The following is a 15,988-nucleotide window of genomic DNA, read 5'->3' as shown; positions in this document are numbered from 1 at the left end:
CTCTACTGAAGCAATTGTAAATATACCGACTACCGGTGGACGGGTTGCACTTCCTACAGTCAGACCCAAATCATGGTCACTTTGTCCGTGTTTGTTTCGGCTTCAGGCCTATCTGTTCCACAACCTGTTTCCTAATTTATCAGGCTAAAATAAAGATGAACCTGCATATCTCTGCATGCCTGTCTTTTAGGAATTAAGGTGGTGGTAGGTAAAACAATGTGAGACACAAACCTTCTCCACGGTTGAATAAAAGAAGACAATAATGTCCCAGTGCTATCTGTTAACCACACATTCTTCATCAAACACAACATTGTTTCTTTCAAAACAAATATACCCTTCTAGGGTGTAAATCCTTGCTAATGGACTGCAGGAGGGCTTCGTGTTCTGTATATAATCAATGAGCACTGCTTATTGGCTACCTAACCAATGACAGATTTAGTATCTACACTCCAAGATTGTACCTTTGTTCCATATGCCTACCTTTGAAGATAATGAAGCAAAGCCACTAGCAAGTCACAAAACAGAGGGGCATATTATCAACAAATAGCCATATTTATCGCTAAGTAGGCTTAGCGGCAATTTTTTTATCGCCGCGCATCACCGGATTTTATCGCTGAGATAACGTGCTATTAGCAACGTTTATCTCAAAAGCAATAAAATTCCCGGTGATAGCGGCAAAATTCGTGAATATCGCTGAGATTACAGCGATATTCACGCATTATCGCTAACAGGGTCTAGCCATTATATCCACCTCCCATTGGATACAATGGCTAAGAACTGGTCTGAGCAGGCGTTAGTTTTGGGAGATATTCGCGCTTAGCGCAAATATTTCCTTTGCTACGCCTGTGTTGGTAATAGGCGATAGCGATGTTAGCAACTGCTTTCAGTCGCTAACAGGTTGGGTATGCCCACTTTGCATGTCATTAGCGATAAATATCGCTGACATGCAAAGCGGGCCACAAAATGCTCGCTATCGCCTACAAGCTGTCGCTAACTGCTGTTAACGACAGCTTGCTAATAGGGCGATAGAATTATCACCGCTTAGCGGCTGAAAATGGCCGCTAAAGCGGCGATAATTTCCTATCGCCCCCCCCTTGATAATATGCCCCAGGGTTTCTAAACAGTACCACCAAGTGATAATAACCAGAGCAAAATGTGATCTTAGACATGCATGGTTTAGTCAAATGGTGCCCTAGAATGGCTCTTGTTCAGCACTTTGTGATAAATGGCTCAGTGCTCTGTGTGCAGACCAGGTTCTCTGGTTAGCTATCACTTAGGCTAGCACATCAGTATGTCTCTCATGACCCTGTATAACCGAGAACTAGGCAATGCCACACACATTTGTTTTAGAAGTGCCCACTGGAAATGTAGTCTAAATAACTGAATACAAGATGTGTAAAGCATCTCTGTGTTGAAGCAGTCCAGTCAGCTTATTTTATGATGAGCCGATGATTGCCATGAATCTTCCATGTCCTAGTTAAGCTCTGCCTATGGAAGGATAATAAGTAATTTATTTTGTGTCCAACTGGATTGGCATTTACATACCTTACAGTGGAGAATAGCACCCTGGAGTGTACAATCCAGTGCACAATGCACTCTCCTATATCACCCTACCATTTGAGTTTGGGTAAAGGGAGTATTGGCTATCCCAGTAGCTGTTCATGCTCCTCTTGAGCTTTTATTTCAGCAGCATTGGACATTATAACACTGCTGTAGCCTTGGACTGACTAAACAAGCCCAAGACCCCTCAGTAACAGAGCCACATGTACAAAGCATTTTCTCGGTTGGAAATAGACGATTGGGCCATTTCTGATGGCAAAAATGTTTTTACGGATGGACAAAACACAATTTGCGAATCGGTAACATGTTACTGAATCACAATTTGTGTTTGAGATTTGCTATTTGGAAGGGTCGTGTTTCGGGTACCCCTTCGAAATACTGATTCTGAATGGGATGTATGAGTTTTGCGACCGAATTCTGGTTGCAAAACATTCATATTTTACGGTCACAAGGAAGGAGGTGGTAACCCATTTGTGAATAGGAAGGGATTCTCCTTTGTGAATGGTCCCACTGCCTAGTCCTTCAAGTAAAATTGGCTGTATAAAAAAAAAAGATTGCTTCATTTAAAAGCAATCACAGACATGGTGGTCCCACTGACCACAGTAGGACACCATCCCTGTGATGGCTGCGCTTCCTAATGGGTCGCAATTTGTAACGAACCTCTTTAATATGCATGAGGCAGGTCTATTTGCAACCCACTAAGAATAGCTAATGGAACTCAAAAGAATGTCATGCATTAGGAATACCGGTTTCCTAATTGTGATTTGGAGAGAATTGCAATTATTAAATGGATATTACTAATGTTAGTACACCTGGCCCAAAGTACCTTAGTGCGGATATGTTGATTTTGTACCCAAAGACAAAATGTGGATAATATGTTGTTAAAGTGCATAAGACATGTTATATTCACTACAATGCAGTATCGATAATATTATACCAAAAACTATCTACCTATGTCCTAGAAAGATATTCATGAATCCAGGTGAGAGTACACCAGGCACCCATGACACTTTACTTGATAGGAACACCCTGTGTTACTTGTCATGAATTTGTAAACCAAAAACCTCTAGATGAACAGTTCTCCCAAAATGCCTTGATTCAACAGAACATCATGGTCTGATAGCCTGTTCACATTAGTCAGTCGGTTTGCACACCAGCTGGTTTATTTCCTGGTTTATATCATTGCTGTGGCGTTCCTGGGCCCATGAATTTTTTCCTTTTTTCCTACCTTATATTTTGCATCACTCTCTTGGACCTCCGATGGACCTTGTGTTGTGCAGAGAGGGGTCAGATAAAAAGGGTCCCAACAGTCATCCAATGAAGACCAGGAATTGGATAACTGGACTACAAGCTAGAAATGAAACTCATGTAAAGTATTCTCAAAACAATGCTGGAAAGGTAAAAAGATAAAATATTTTAATGGCAAGCCCAAATCTCCTGAAGAAACGTAGGCGAGCCAAAATCATACACACCAAGAGCTCAGTTAAAGCATACATAATAATAGCATTTGTATTTGATGCGCTGAGATCTCTCTAATATGATCCCTCCTGATCACTGATGAACCCAAATTAAGAATGCACATTCACTTGAATATAAATAATCATATTAGCTGAACCGATATGGGCCTTTTAGTATAGTTTATCAAAGTTTAAGAAAAGAGATGTGCATCAGATTATAAGAAGATTCGGTCAAATTCTAATAAATTACTAAAGTTCAGGAGTTCAGGAAGGGACATGCCAGTTCAAGCAGTTTTGCAAGAAGGAAGACACCACTAGGTGCATATGGTGTATGTGTCAGATCAAAAAGTTAACCAGGTGAGTCCGTATTAGGCAAATCAAGATTGCCAAGAAAGTGTTGCAAAGTCTCTGCCAAAGGATTTGCTGCGTCAGTAGAGCTTTAAAAGTAAAGAAATACCCAGCGGCCCATTTGTCACCATCAGCATGCCCTGACAGTTCAATCAGGCAATATGGTGTTCTTAAAGTTCCCGGGGTCTGGAGTTACCTCATCTGGTCAGACTACTCAATTAATTGGTCAATTTGTATACAATGAGTGTCAAGCTATATAAAGAAGACACAGAATGTAGAGAAATAGGTTGGAAAATTATGCAGTCCTTAAGCAATCCAATATGTGAAACATCAGAACAAAGCCCCTTTCAATAGCATATAAGCGAGTTCAAGAGGAAAGTTTCCCAATCAGCTGTTCAGGACTGTAACAAAAATGTAGCAGGGTGTCTTGTACAGTACATGAGAACTCAGTAAAGAAAACACTGTTTTACGTTATTGGTTATATTGAGAAAATCTCTCATGAGCAGTAGATTCACAAAGCCAAGAGACTTAACGTGTACAGTTAGGCCCACATTATTTGAGTTAACATCACTTAAAATATATATGATTATTAGACATACATTGATAGAGAATATAACAATGTCATGATTCCAGTATAACTCTGATGCACTTAAAATCACTTACTATGGTTACAAATAATGTGTTAGCGCATGTTAAACTACTACTTTTTGAATGTACTAATGTGTAAATATGTTTCAAACCATGAATTTAGAAATTTGTTTTAGGTGTATAACATTAGTACATGTGTGAAATGGTAAACAGTCATAATATCGAGTTTTATTTCCGACTTGCACTAATATTGAGTGCAAAATATTGGGATACAAAAATATCGACTGTCAGAATATCGTGGTAAAGAATATCGAGCCTAAGTTAAGTAATATAGTGTTTAACAATATCGAAGTCATTAATATCATTTTTAAAAATATCGAAGACATTAATATTGTTTGCAAAAATATTGTTAAAAATATAGTTTTTTTTGTTAGTGTTATGTATTTTAGTATGTATTTTAAATGTATGTGTTCTATTTTTTTGTCGAAGTATTGCATTTGTTTTTTAACATATGTGTTACATTTTTAAAAGTTATTCATTTTATTTCATTTTATTTTGCGTTTAGTTCCATAATGGGTTGTGGGATGATAGGGGAATAGGGTGGGAAGTAATTTAATTATCATTAATTAATTATTATCTTTTATTAATTAATATTTATGTATTTAATATTTAATATTGTTAATTGTAGTCATTAATTTATTATGAATTATTTAATTGGTTGTTAATTAATATTTAATAGGTAATTATGTTAATTGTGTCATTTTTTTTAGGAGTGGGTTGTGGATTGGTAGGGGAGTAGGGTGGGAAGTAATTTGCGCCGGGGTAAAACACATCCCTGGCACAACCACGCATATAAAGACTCAAAGAAAGACTTACTCAGGGCAATTAAATCTAAGGACATCCCTAAAATTAGAACAACTAGACTGCAGTATAAAAAGGTGCTCATCAAAGCAAAGAGTGAGTGGGAAGAATCCAGGTGGGAAGAGATGAGACAGGCACTACTTCTAAAAGATTCTAAGACCTTTTGGCTAATTGCCACTTCCTCAGTGTCAGGAGAGAGAGATACTGGGGTCTCGAATATTGCCCCTATAGTGTGGGAGGCACACTTTAAGTCACTCTACACAAGCCCTGAGTTGGAGGAGATGGGGTGTCAGCCCCAGGAGGGGCTGTCGGAGCTGGTCCCGGAGCCCCGGGTCTGTGCGCCACGGGTCCTCCGGCACGAGAGCCGACTGCCGGGGGCCCCGGGGTCCGGGGGTCTGGCTCCATGTGCCCGCATGGCCCGGGACCTCCCGCATGAGTGTCGATTGCTGCGGGCCCCGGGCACTGGGTCCTCTCCTCGTCATGGTCTTGGCTCTGACCGGGCTTCCGATGTCTCGGTTGCCCCAGGCCCCCTGCACGAGAGTCGACTGCCGGGGGCCTTGGGCTCCGGGATTTCGATCTCCTGCGCTGGCGCGGCCCGGGGCCTCCCGCACGAGTGTCGAATGCTGGGGGCCCCGGGTGCTGGGATCCACCCCTGTCAAGACTATGGCCTCAGCCAGGTTCCCGAGCCTCCCGTGGCCCCAGACCCCCTGCACGAGTGTAGACTGCCGGGGGTCTTGGGCTCCGGACCTGGATCCTGTCTCGCAATAGCGAGAGGGGATGCCCCCACTGGGTCTCCCACTTTTAGTTTAGATTATATTACACTTAGGGAAGTTGAACTGGCAATTGAGAAACTGCTCCCAAACAAGGCCCCGGGTCTAGATAAGCTCCCTGGAGACCTCTTCCGCTCTCAGCCAAAAATCTGGGCCCCATATTTGATGGTTCTGTTCAATGCTGTCTTAGAGGGCTCCCCTGTACCGGAGACGTGGCTGGGAGCCGAGATCGTCCCAATTTTTAAAAAGGGCTGTCCGCTCGCCCCATCAAACTATAGACCAATTAGTCTACTCGATACTTCCCAGAAGCTGATGGGCCGAATCCTGCTGGAAAGACTACTGGGCTGGATGGAGGAAAACAAAATCTTGACCACCCTCCAAGCCGGTTTTAGATCAGGGGTCTCGACTTTGGACCAGATCTTCCGACTCCAGGTCCTATTCTGGAAAACTGCAAGTGTAGACGGTGGCAGCCTCTACCTTGTTTTTGTGGACCTGCGGGCCGCATTCGATCTGGTCCCTAGGGAGAGACTCTGGTCGGTGTTGGAGGAACTTGGTCTCCCTCCTCATTTACTAGATGCCCTAATCCGGCTTAACACGGGGAACTATGCCCAGGTGAGGTGTGGGAAAAACGGGGAACTATCCGATCGCTTCCCCGTCACTCGGGGAGTACGCCAGGGTTGCGTACTGGCCCCTACTCTCTTCAGCCTATATGTTAATGGCCTGATTGATAGACTCAATTGTGTCACGGATAACGATGCTCCACGCCTGGCCACTGGTAGGGTGCCCGCTTTGATGTTCGCGGACGACACCTTGTTGTTGTCGCGGACATCTACGGGCATCCAGCGTGTTTTGGACGGGTTTGTTTCCTTCTGTGCCTCACGGGGTTTGGAGATCAACTTGGAGAAAACCAAGTTTATGGTCTTCAACCCCCCGAGACACACCCGCCCAAACCCCACATTGAATGGAACTCCACTTGAGCGAGTTAGGACTTTTATATATCTGGGGGTGACTCTGACTGAATATTTTACAGGGGACCAACAAGTCTCTAAATCCTCCTTGAGACTTGCACAGATTATGGGTGGCATAGGCAGATTCCATAGTGCCTCAACTTTTAAACCAGTTACCCCTGCCCTAGAGTTATACAAAACACAGGTCAGGTCTGCTGCTTTATATGCTGCTGAACTCTGGGGACACACTAATGTATGTAATCTAATGAAAGTCGAGCACTCTTTCATGTGACATTTGTTTGGTCTTCCACAAAGCACGCCCCTGCTACCATTACGCCTGGACCTGGGCCTGGAACCTATCATTGATCTGGTGGCAGCTCGACCTCTGCTCTATTGGAGAAGGCTCTGGTCTGTGCCGGAGCTTGAACCGTTTAGAGCAGAATTTAATACTATTTGGGGGCAGTTAAGGAACAAGAATATACCTTGGCTGGTACACGTTAAGACCCTCCTTTACCAAATTGGTCTTCCCCAACTTTGGGATACACCGGAGGTCAGTTGTTTGAGGATGCAGAGGACTGTAGTGGTGGCAGCTGTAAAATCCCATCACCTCAAACTGCTACACTGCTCTACTTCCCTGGGTAGATTGTCCACTGAGTTCCTCATAACAAAAGTTGAATACTGGACAGAGGCATTTTTGGACCTGGTGCAGCCGCCATTGGCAAGAAAACTATATATCCAATTGAGGCACGGCTCCTTACCGGTTGGGGCATTCACATCCAGATGGACAAAAACGATGAAGGCTAATTGCCCTGCCTGTAATCACGTCAGGGAAGACATTACACATATCTTCTTTTTTTGCCCAGCATACAGCAAAATCCGGAAGTGTTGGATTACCCCAATATGCAAAAACCTGGGTTTTAGACATTGTGTACACGCCTGTAGAGTCCTAACCTATGACACTGCCCCTCCCATTGTTTTTGCCGTTTCCCGGTTTTTATTCGGCATGTGGCGAAGAAGAACTGTATTTATCTATAAGGAATAATGGACTACTGTTTTTATGTTTTTCTATTCCTTTGATAACCAATGTTTAATTACTTTTTAATTCTGAAGTATTTATGTTTTATCATCTTGCCTGTACATATTTTATTGCACTTTTATGGTCATCGACCGAAATAAAGTTATCAAAGTGAAATAATTAATTAATTAATATTTGTTATTAAATAATATTTATGTATTTAATATTCTGGATTGTTAATTGTGCTGATTATTTTATTATTAATTATTTATGAATTGGTTGTTAAACATTATTAATTATTTGGTAATTATTTTGTATAATTTTTTTAGTAGCGGGTTGTGCATTGATAGGGAAATAGGGTGGGAAGTCATTTAATTTTAATACATTTTAAAATATTTTTAATATAACAGTTATTTAATGTTATTGTATAGTGTTAATTGTGTGAATTAATTTATTATTAATTGTTTTTATTTTGATTGTTAATTGTTATCAATTTATTAATTAATTGTTTGTTGCTTCATAAGTACAGAACTATTTGGTGGTGTCATTTATAGGGGAATATGGTGGGAGGTAAATTATTTATAATTAATTATTTATTTGTTAATTAATGCTAATTAATTAATTAAATATGCTAATTGTGGAATACTTTTGATGTCTGAGTTGTGGGGTTTATAGTTGTAAATGTTCAGAAGAATTTTTTTTATTTAATTTCTGATTTGTTGTTAATTGCTATTAATTTATTAATGTAAAATTAGTTATGGAAATTGTGTTAATATTTTTACGTGTGTGTTTTGGTGATTATTGGGGTAGAGGGTGGAAAGTAATTTAGGTTAAATAAATTAATCATTAATTATTAATAATAATTTCTTAATTGATAAATATTTTGGGAAATAGTTTTGTTTTATTTTGTTTGGGGATTGAGGTTCAATAGCTGTAATCTTTGGTTTTATCCCCTCTGCTACCCAACACTTTCCCTACTCTTGCACTCATTGGAGTGTGAATAGTAATTTATTCCCCTCCGCTACCCAACACTTTCACTACTGTTGCACTCGCTGGAGTGGGAATAGTAATTTTTATCCCTCTGCTATCCAACACTTTCCCTACTGTAGCAGTTGCTGGAGTGGGAATAGTAAATTATTCCTCTCCGCTATCCAACACTTTCCCTACTGTTGCACTTGGTAGAGTGGGAATAGTAATTTTTACCCCTCTGCTATCCAACATTTTCCCTACTGTTGCAGAGTGGGAATAGTAGTTTTATCCCCTCCGCTATCCAACACTTTCCCTACTGTTGCAGAGTGGGAATAGTAGTTTTATCCCCTCCGCTATCCAACACTTTCCCTACTGTTGCACGTGCTGGAGTGGGAATAGTAAATTATTTCCCTTCGCTATCCAACACTTTGCCTATTATTGCATTGGCTGTAGTGGGAATAGTAACTTTTACCCCTATGCTATTCAACATTTTCTCTTCCGTTTCGTTTGTTGGAGTGGGAATAGTAATTTTTACCCCTCCACTAACCAACACTTTCCCTACTGTTGCATTCATTGGAGTGGGAATAGTAAATGATTCCCCTCCGCTATGCAATACTTTGCCTACTGTTGCATACATCGGAGTGGGAATAGTAAATGTTTCCCCTCCGCTATCCAACACTTTCCCTACTGTTGCACTCGCTAGAATGGGATAGTAATTGTTACCCCACCGTTACTCAACACTTGCCCTACTGCTGCACTCGCTGGAGTGGAAATAGTAAATTATTCCCTTCCACTATCCAACACTTTCCCTACTGTTGCACTTGCTGGAGTGGGAATAGTAATTTATTCACCTCCGCTATCCAACATTTTCCCTAATGTTGTACTTAATGTAGTATAAAATGTAGTTTTAAAAACTAATAAATATTTTATTAATTTAATATATAATATATATATATATATTTAAATGTTACAGGTGTATGTATATATATTTTTTTATTTTTTTTTATATATTTGTAACATTTTAAAATGTATTAAAATAGTTATTTATTAATTATTATTAAGTAAATATATATTTTACATTTTATATATGTATGTCTAATTTATTTTAACATTACGTTTATTATTTATAATTGTTAACATTTTCTAATAATTCTCCATATTTATTTTAAGTTATATGTATTATTTCATTTATTTTAGATTATTTGTTATACATTTAAAAAAAAACAATATTTTTAACTACAATATTTTTAACAAAAATACATTTTGTTCTATATTTTTGTACTTACCATTTTGAAGATAAGATGTCGATATTTTTGACATCGATATTTATGTCCCGACATTTTGGGAACACGATATTTTGTCAGTTTATATTTTGTCAGTGATCCGTGTGAAATACAATCTCTGAAAGTTTCACGGATGCATCATTAAGGGCCCGATTCTGATCTGGGTTGTAAAGCTCTTTGACCAAGCCTGATACGGTGTGTTTTCTGAGCGAGCCGGAATCCTGCAGTCCGACCGAGTGAGTACGATGCGGCCGCATGCTGCCAGACTCGGTTCAGTCAGACTCCCATTGAAGTCAATGAGCCGGTTGTATGATGCGTACATGGGCTCCCATTGTCTGACTGGGTACGTCTCGCACAAAGGCGCCCCCTACAGTGGGCACGCATCGGTGCCATCCACACTGTACATGCCTGTGTTGGGGAGACCCTTGTGTCTCCCCCTGTCCGAGTCGTAAGGCTGCGGGTGACAGAGGGTCCGATGCGAACCCCCAAAGGCAACTTCCCGGATGTTTTGCGATCCGGAAACTTCAGCTCGCACTGGCTGTCTGACGTGTGCACCGTACTGGCTCGTCGGAAATCGCATCCATTGCACAGCACGGTTTGCTTACGGACGAGACGTACGGAGAGGTTCACACCCGGAAACAATTAGGTTGGTGAATTTCGCGTTGCTCGCATCGTACTCGCTCGCTCATACAGGTGTACGAGTCGGGTGGAAAACACGCGTACAGCTCGTACTTTTTCCGGCCGGATCGCGTGGGTTGGTTTGCCCTTCCGAGAGAGATAGGAATCGGACCCTAATTAGTAATGTGTAACACCTATTTTCTTTTGTCATTTCGTTGCACACATCTACACACAGAAAGATATATTTTAATAAAATTCACCATTATAACCAGGTTAAATATTAATATTTGAATAATTCTCATTAGTTATAAACACATATAAATGATTTTAGAAAAGATTAGAGGTAAATTCCATAACAAGAGTGTTAGAACTGGCATAATTGGCGTGGGTTTCCCCAGTATTTTTCCTTTGCCTCCTGTCATTTTTCTATGTGTTGGACTTCGTTTTTGCTGGTCTAGATGCTTTGGGCACTTTGCCACTGCCGTTCAGTGCCAAAGTGCAAGTGCTCCCTGTAAATTGCTGTTAAGGATTAGTGATTCAATGATTGGCATATTTGATTTACTAGTCAATCCCTACTACAGTGCACTGTGTGTGCCCAGGGCCTATAAATCAAATGCTGCTAGTGGGCCTGCAGCACTGATTGTGCCGCCCACATAAGCAGCTTGTAAATGTAACTCAGACCTGCCACTGCAGTGTCGGTGTGCAGTCTGGTACTACTATGTCAACTTGGGAAGTGCATCCATTTGCAGGCCCTAACCTTCTCTTTTCTTACATGTGAGTCACCCCTAAGGTAGGTCCAAGGGACCCATGTGGGCAGGGTGCAGTGTATGTGAAAGGTAGCACATGCCCTTGTGTGTGTGGCATGTCCTGATAGTGAAATACTGCCAATATCGTTTTTCACTATCGAAATGCTATCTGGCCCATAGCACAGAATGGGAGTTTATTTATAACACCTTGTAAATATAACTTACCATTGGGGCAAGATCAGAAAGTACATTTTAGTAGGCCTGAACTCAGAATATAAAGATGCATCTCTTAGTGAGGATGATTTTTAGATTCTGTATTTGAAAACACCACTTTTAGGAAGGAAGTATTTTCTTGCTTAGCCATCCAGTGTCCCTCTGCTAGGTTGTGTATTGACTGTCTGTTTCTGGAGTGACAGGGGCTGGGGATGTGCATTTTGTTCAGACACCCACTTGGGGGGGGGGGTTAGGTGTGTCCTGCCTTTCCAGGGTGAGTCAGGGCTGGGCTGTATAGACCTGGGCTGCATTTAGAGTAGCGGGAGGAGAATTCCTTTCACCTGAATGGGCCGGGTCTGCCTTACACAATGCTGTCTCCATCTCTTGCCATGAAGCTGCACCAGAAAGGAAAGAACTGGTTTTGACTGAGCACAGGGTTTTTTTGCCACCAGAGAAAAAGGGATTTTGCTGTATAAATATTGGGGCCCAGACCCCAGAACTTTAGATTACTTTGGACTTCAAGAGGAACATCTGCCAAATATCGCTCCACATCTCTTTGCTTCTATCTGAGTAATGGGGAGGGCAGTTACAGGATTAAATTTGAATATTACCATGTCAGCGGCATATGCTACTACTTTGTGTGAGGATTAAACCTGCCATATTAATTAAATTGTATTTAAATCTTGATATGCTTAAATTGCTGGTTTTATCATTCCTTGAACATCAAAACCAGGATCACCGATTTGTTTACAGCGTCATTGGCATCCATATCAAATGTTCTAGCTCAAGTGTAAAAGTGTTAAGTGTAAAAGGAACAGTGGTGCTCACCAGACAAAAAGGTAAATGGGGTTTCATCTTGAAGATAATGAAGACAACCTTGTTTGATTCCCTTAAACATGTTTTCCCTAAACATAAATAATATGAAATAAATGAATGAATGTGTATGCTACAAGGATTATTATATTTTTGAGGTATTGAACTAATATAATGGGGTGGGTTTAGAGTTGGGTGTTAAAGTCTTTCGATTTGTAGTGGAAGTCATAAATCTTTCACTGATGTTACTCTGTCAATTTAGAATTCTCATGGTCTGTTATGGATATTACAGCAGTATTTCAGCAGGCAAGATCTCCATGTACAGAGAATCCTCCAATGTAGGATTCATAACTTCTTCAACAGTGCAAAAGATGTTGGTTATTGTCATACTCTAAATTGAGCCAATATGGAAATGAAAAATACATTATCAAATCAAATTTTAGGATTATATTGAAATATAAGAATATTGGCTTGCAATATTTAAGGATGGTATTTTTACATTTTTTCAGGACTCCCATGTCAAAATGAAATGAACAGAATTCAAAAGCTAAGTCGAGGAAGAAACCTGTTGGGTGAGTTTGGTTCAGTTGTTTTCATGTACGCAACGTTATACGTTGCCCTCATCATATGATTGTGTTTATTGAGACAGGAATTACTAGTTGCAATAAGGGCTAGTTTTTAATATATCAAATGCCATAGTAATTTCAAGCAGACATCTTGTTAAGCTAAGCAGTTCTGGGACATAATTCCTTTTCACAGCATAGGGTCTGATTTCCTGAACTTCCCAAGGTAATTGTTATTGTTTCTATTGCCTTTAATTTCCCAATCTAAGATCACTTGTCTTACAGTTCTATTCAAAAGTATTTGTTTTGATGAAATAGGCGACAGGCCAGCTAATTTTTCGATTTAGTTGCTCCCTGATATAATTGCACTGTTGAATTTATGAACAAAAGAAGTCAACAGCAGATGAAGTTACAAATTAATTATCTATAAAGAATGCTGATGAACTAAAAGAAATTACATTTTTGGTGCAACATTTCGTGAAATGCTACCTTGAAAAGTTTTCAAATACTCAAGGCGTGCCACCTTTGCTTTTTGACATCCATTAGGTTGACCACTTTTAGATTATGAGGCTGGTTTAACGTACTCTAGTATGTGTTCATAAAATTCCTTGGCTGTAGATGTTGAATGAAACTAATTAGAGATAAACCAAAAGTAGATGAAAGTATAGTGAAGGAACTGAAGATAAAGGGGCATATTTACAAGCTCTTGCGCCACTTTTGCGCCACTTTTCCCATGTTCAAAGTGACGCAAAAGTGGTGAAACGGGCTTGTAAATCTGCCACAAAGTTTTCAAACAAATGTCCTAAATACTGTAGATTAGTTCATGACTAGTTGACTGCCATTATATCATGGCAGAAAGAGGGAAGTGATGGATTAAAGCATAAAGAGGTACATGTATATTTCTGGGAATTGTCAAACTTTGTGAAATGATTGACCCCATTTAGGAATATACTAGCAAAGTCTTAAACCTAGCCTTTTTGAAGTGAGTGGTGTAAAAAAACATTGTTCGAACTTCGATTATTGTACAGATTGCCAAAGGGCCAAGCAGTTTTATATAAACCCAACACCTCTGAAAGTTTGCTACAAAAATAGGCCCAGTAGTAGCCCCATAGACCTGGTAGTGCCTATCCACCTTTGTGAAAGGGTTGTTGCGAGGAGGAAATTTAACAATGAGGTTTCTTAAAATGCCAAAGATACTTGGAGAATAGAAAATCTTTTTTTTTTTTTTTAATATTTGGAACCATTTATGGCAATGCTCTCAATAAATGAAATTGCATCTCCCTCGAATGTCGAGTGGGAATCTGTTCCAAATATGCACATTTGGGGCAGATTTCACCTAAAGATTATCCTGGTTAAGTTGAAAGCTGGTTTTGATATTGATGGAGTTATTGATGGAGTTATTGAATCCCAGATAAGGGACTGTGTGGCAAAATGTTCATTGGTTGTATAGAATTGAAGTTTTATTAGTATTCAGAGAGTAGCCAAATATTGCTCCACATCTCTTTGCTTCTATCTGAGTAATAGGGAGGGCAGTTACAGGATTAGATGTGAATATTACCATGTCAGCGGCATATGCTACTACTTTGTGTGAGGATTCATTCAGAATCAAACCGGGGAGCTCCATCCATTTATTTAGATGTTGCAGATAAGATTCCATACATAAGACAATCAATTGAGATGAAAGAGGACAGTCTTGAAGTGTGCCTATCCTAATCACAAAACCTTTGCTGAGTGTCTCCATACATACTACCCTGGCTGTTAAACCTTTATATACGGCTTGAATTTGGCTGATGCTTGCGTTGCCAAAGCCAGTGTATCTCAGTATCTGCTGGAGTAAAGATTTACTCTGTCCACTCCAAAACTACATGACTTGGAGCTGTATTTTCATTATCACTGATTTATTTTTCTATGTGATCGGTCATATAATTTTGATATGTTATATTAAGGCGATCAAATATTCACCATATAGTTTTAGGATTTTTTTTTATCCATTTACTTAGAATTTTAAATGTGTGAGGATTGTGATCCGATATCAAGCCAGTGAACCCGCCTTCACTTGAACTGTTTGTTTTGTGATATGTCAGTAGGTTGGGACTTTGAATTTCGAATTATCACTGGCCTGTGCTCTGTAAATTGACTGCACATTCACAGCTCGCACCTGTACTGGTGTGATGAGGTTTGTAGAAAATGTGCAACATTTTCCCCACATCATTTCATTACCTTTATTTTGCTTTCATCAATCACAACATAGTGAGATTGAGGAATGCATGTAAAAAGCTGAGCATCTCTTTAAAGCATATACCTATTTTTTGCTAACTTTTAAAATGTGTAAGCACTGACAACTTGTAAATAACATCCAAACATCTAGAAAGAAAGAGTGGAATAACTTCTATAGAATTATAGTTTTTACAGGTTAAACATTTGACACTTTCTTTAGGCACGGTTTATATTAACCAACAACCAAGACTATGCCTGGAGGATAGCATTAATCATATAAAGCTCTGGGCAAGGCAACAACCTTCCTGCTCACAACAACCTTGTCATGGCAGTGAACCCAGCCAAGCACTTGACCGACTGCTCAAAGCTGTTAAGGAAATATAAAGCAGTCTAACAGCACCTTTATTTTTGTTTCTGAGGCCTTGCTGGAATCCAACACTCCCATGTCTGTTGGGGGAAGAGCGACCTCATTCTATTGCCATGGCTGGGAAGACCAGCTATGTAATTGTCAGTAGTGGCAACTATCACCAGGACATTGATCTCATCGGCATAATTCATTATGTTAAAAGGAGGCTTGGATAGTCTAATGAACAGCTATGGGTTATTTTATGGCAACCCTCCAAAAGGAGAATAGAATACTTGATTGGACCTTTGAGCAAGCATTGCAGAACCAACTCACTTTTGTACAAGCCTTGGAAGAAGGGGGAATATTCATCTTACACTCTAGAAAACAATGATAGTTGCCCTTCTTTTGTCAGGAGTTTCTGCTGCACTGGCCGTTCCTATAAAGGACAGAAATGGTAACCCACCGTTTAGCTCAGACCCTGATCATAATTTTTTGCTGCTTTTGCTATCTGCTATTTGAAGCCTATGTGACTCCAGCTAGAGAGCGCCCAAACGATAACTATGTGGTCCTAGAAGCAGATGAGCCCCCAATCTATAAGAAAGAGTCCCTCTAGAGTCCTTTTAGAGCAACCCAGGAAGTACATGTATTCCAGTCTCTAGCAAACGTCCAGCAGC

General features: G+C 40.1%; 1 protein-coding gene across 1 annotated transcript in view; it reads left to right on the top strand.

The window, feature by feature from the left end:
- The window catches only part of SPOCK1 (SPARC (osteonectin), cwcv and kazal like domains proteoglycan 1), a 1,053,799-nt gene that overhangs the window by 961,913 nt on the left and 75,898 nt on the right, over positions 1 to 15,988 (top strand). Inside the window, exon 7 of the mRNA XM_078653334.1 lies at positions 12,698 to 12,760. Within this exon, the coding sequence (XP_078509460.1) occupies positions 12,698 to 12,760 (63 nt within the window). The remainder of the gene's footprint in view (positions 1 to 12,697; positions 12,761 to 15,988) is intronic.

Source organism: Lissotriton helveticus, chromosome 7 (assembly GCF_964261635.1).
Source record: "Lissotriton helveticus chromosome 7, aLisHel1.1, whole genome shotgun sequence".
NCBI lineage: Eukaryota > Metazoa > Chordata > Amphibia > Caudata > Salamandridae > Lissotriton > Lissotriton helveticus.
The sequence above is the reverse complement of the archived record's forward strand: the minus strand, read 5'-3'. Positions and strand labels throughout refer to the sequence as shown.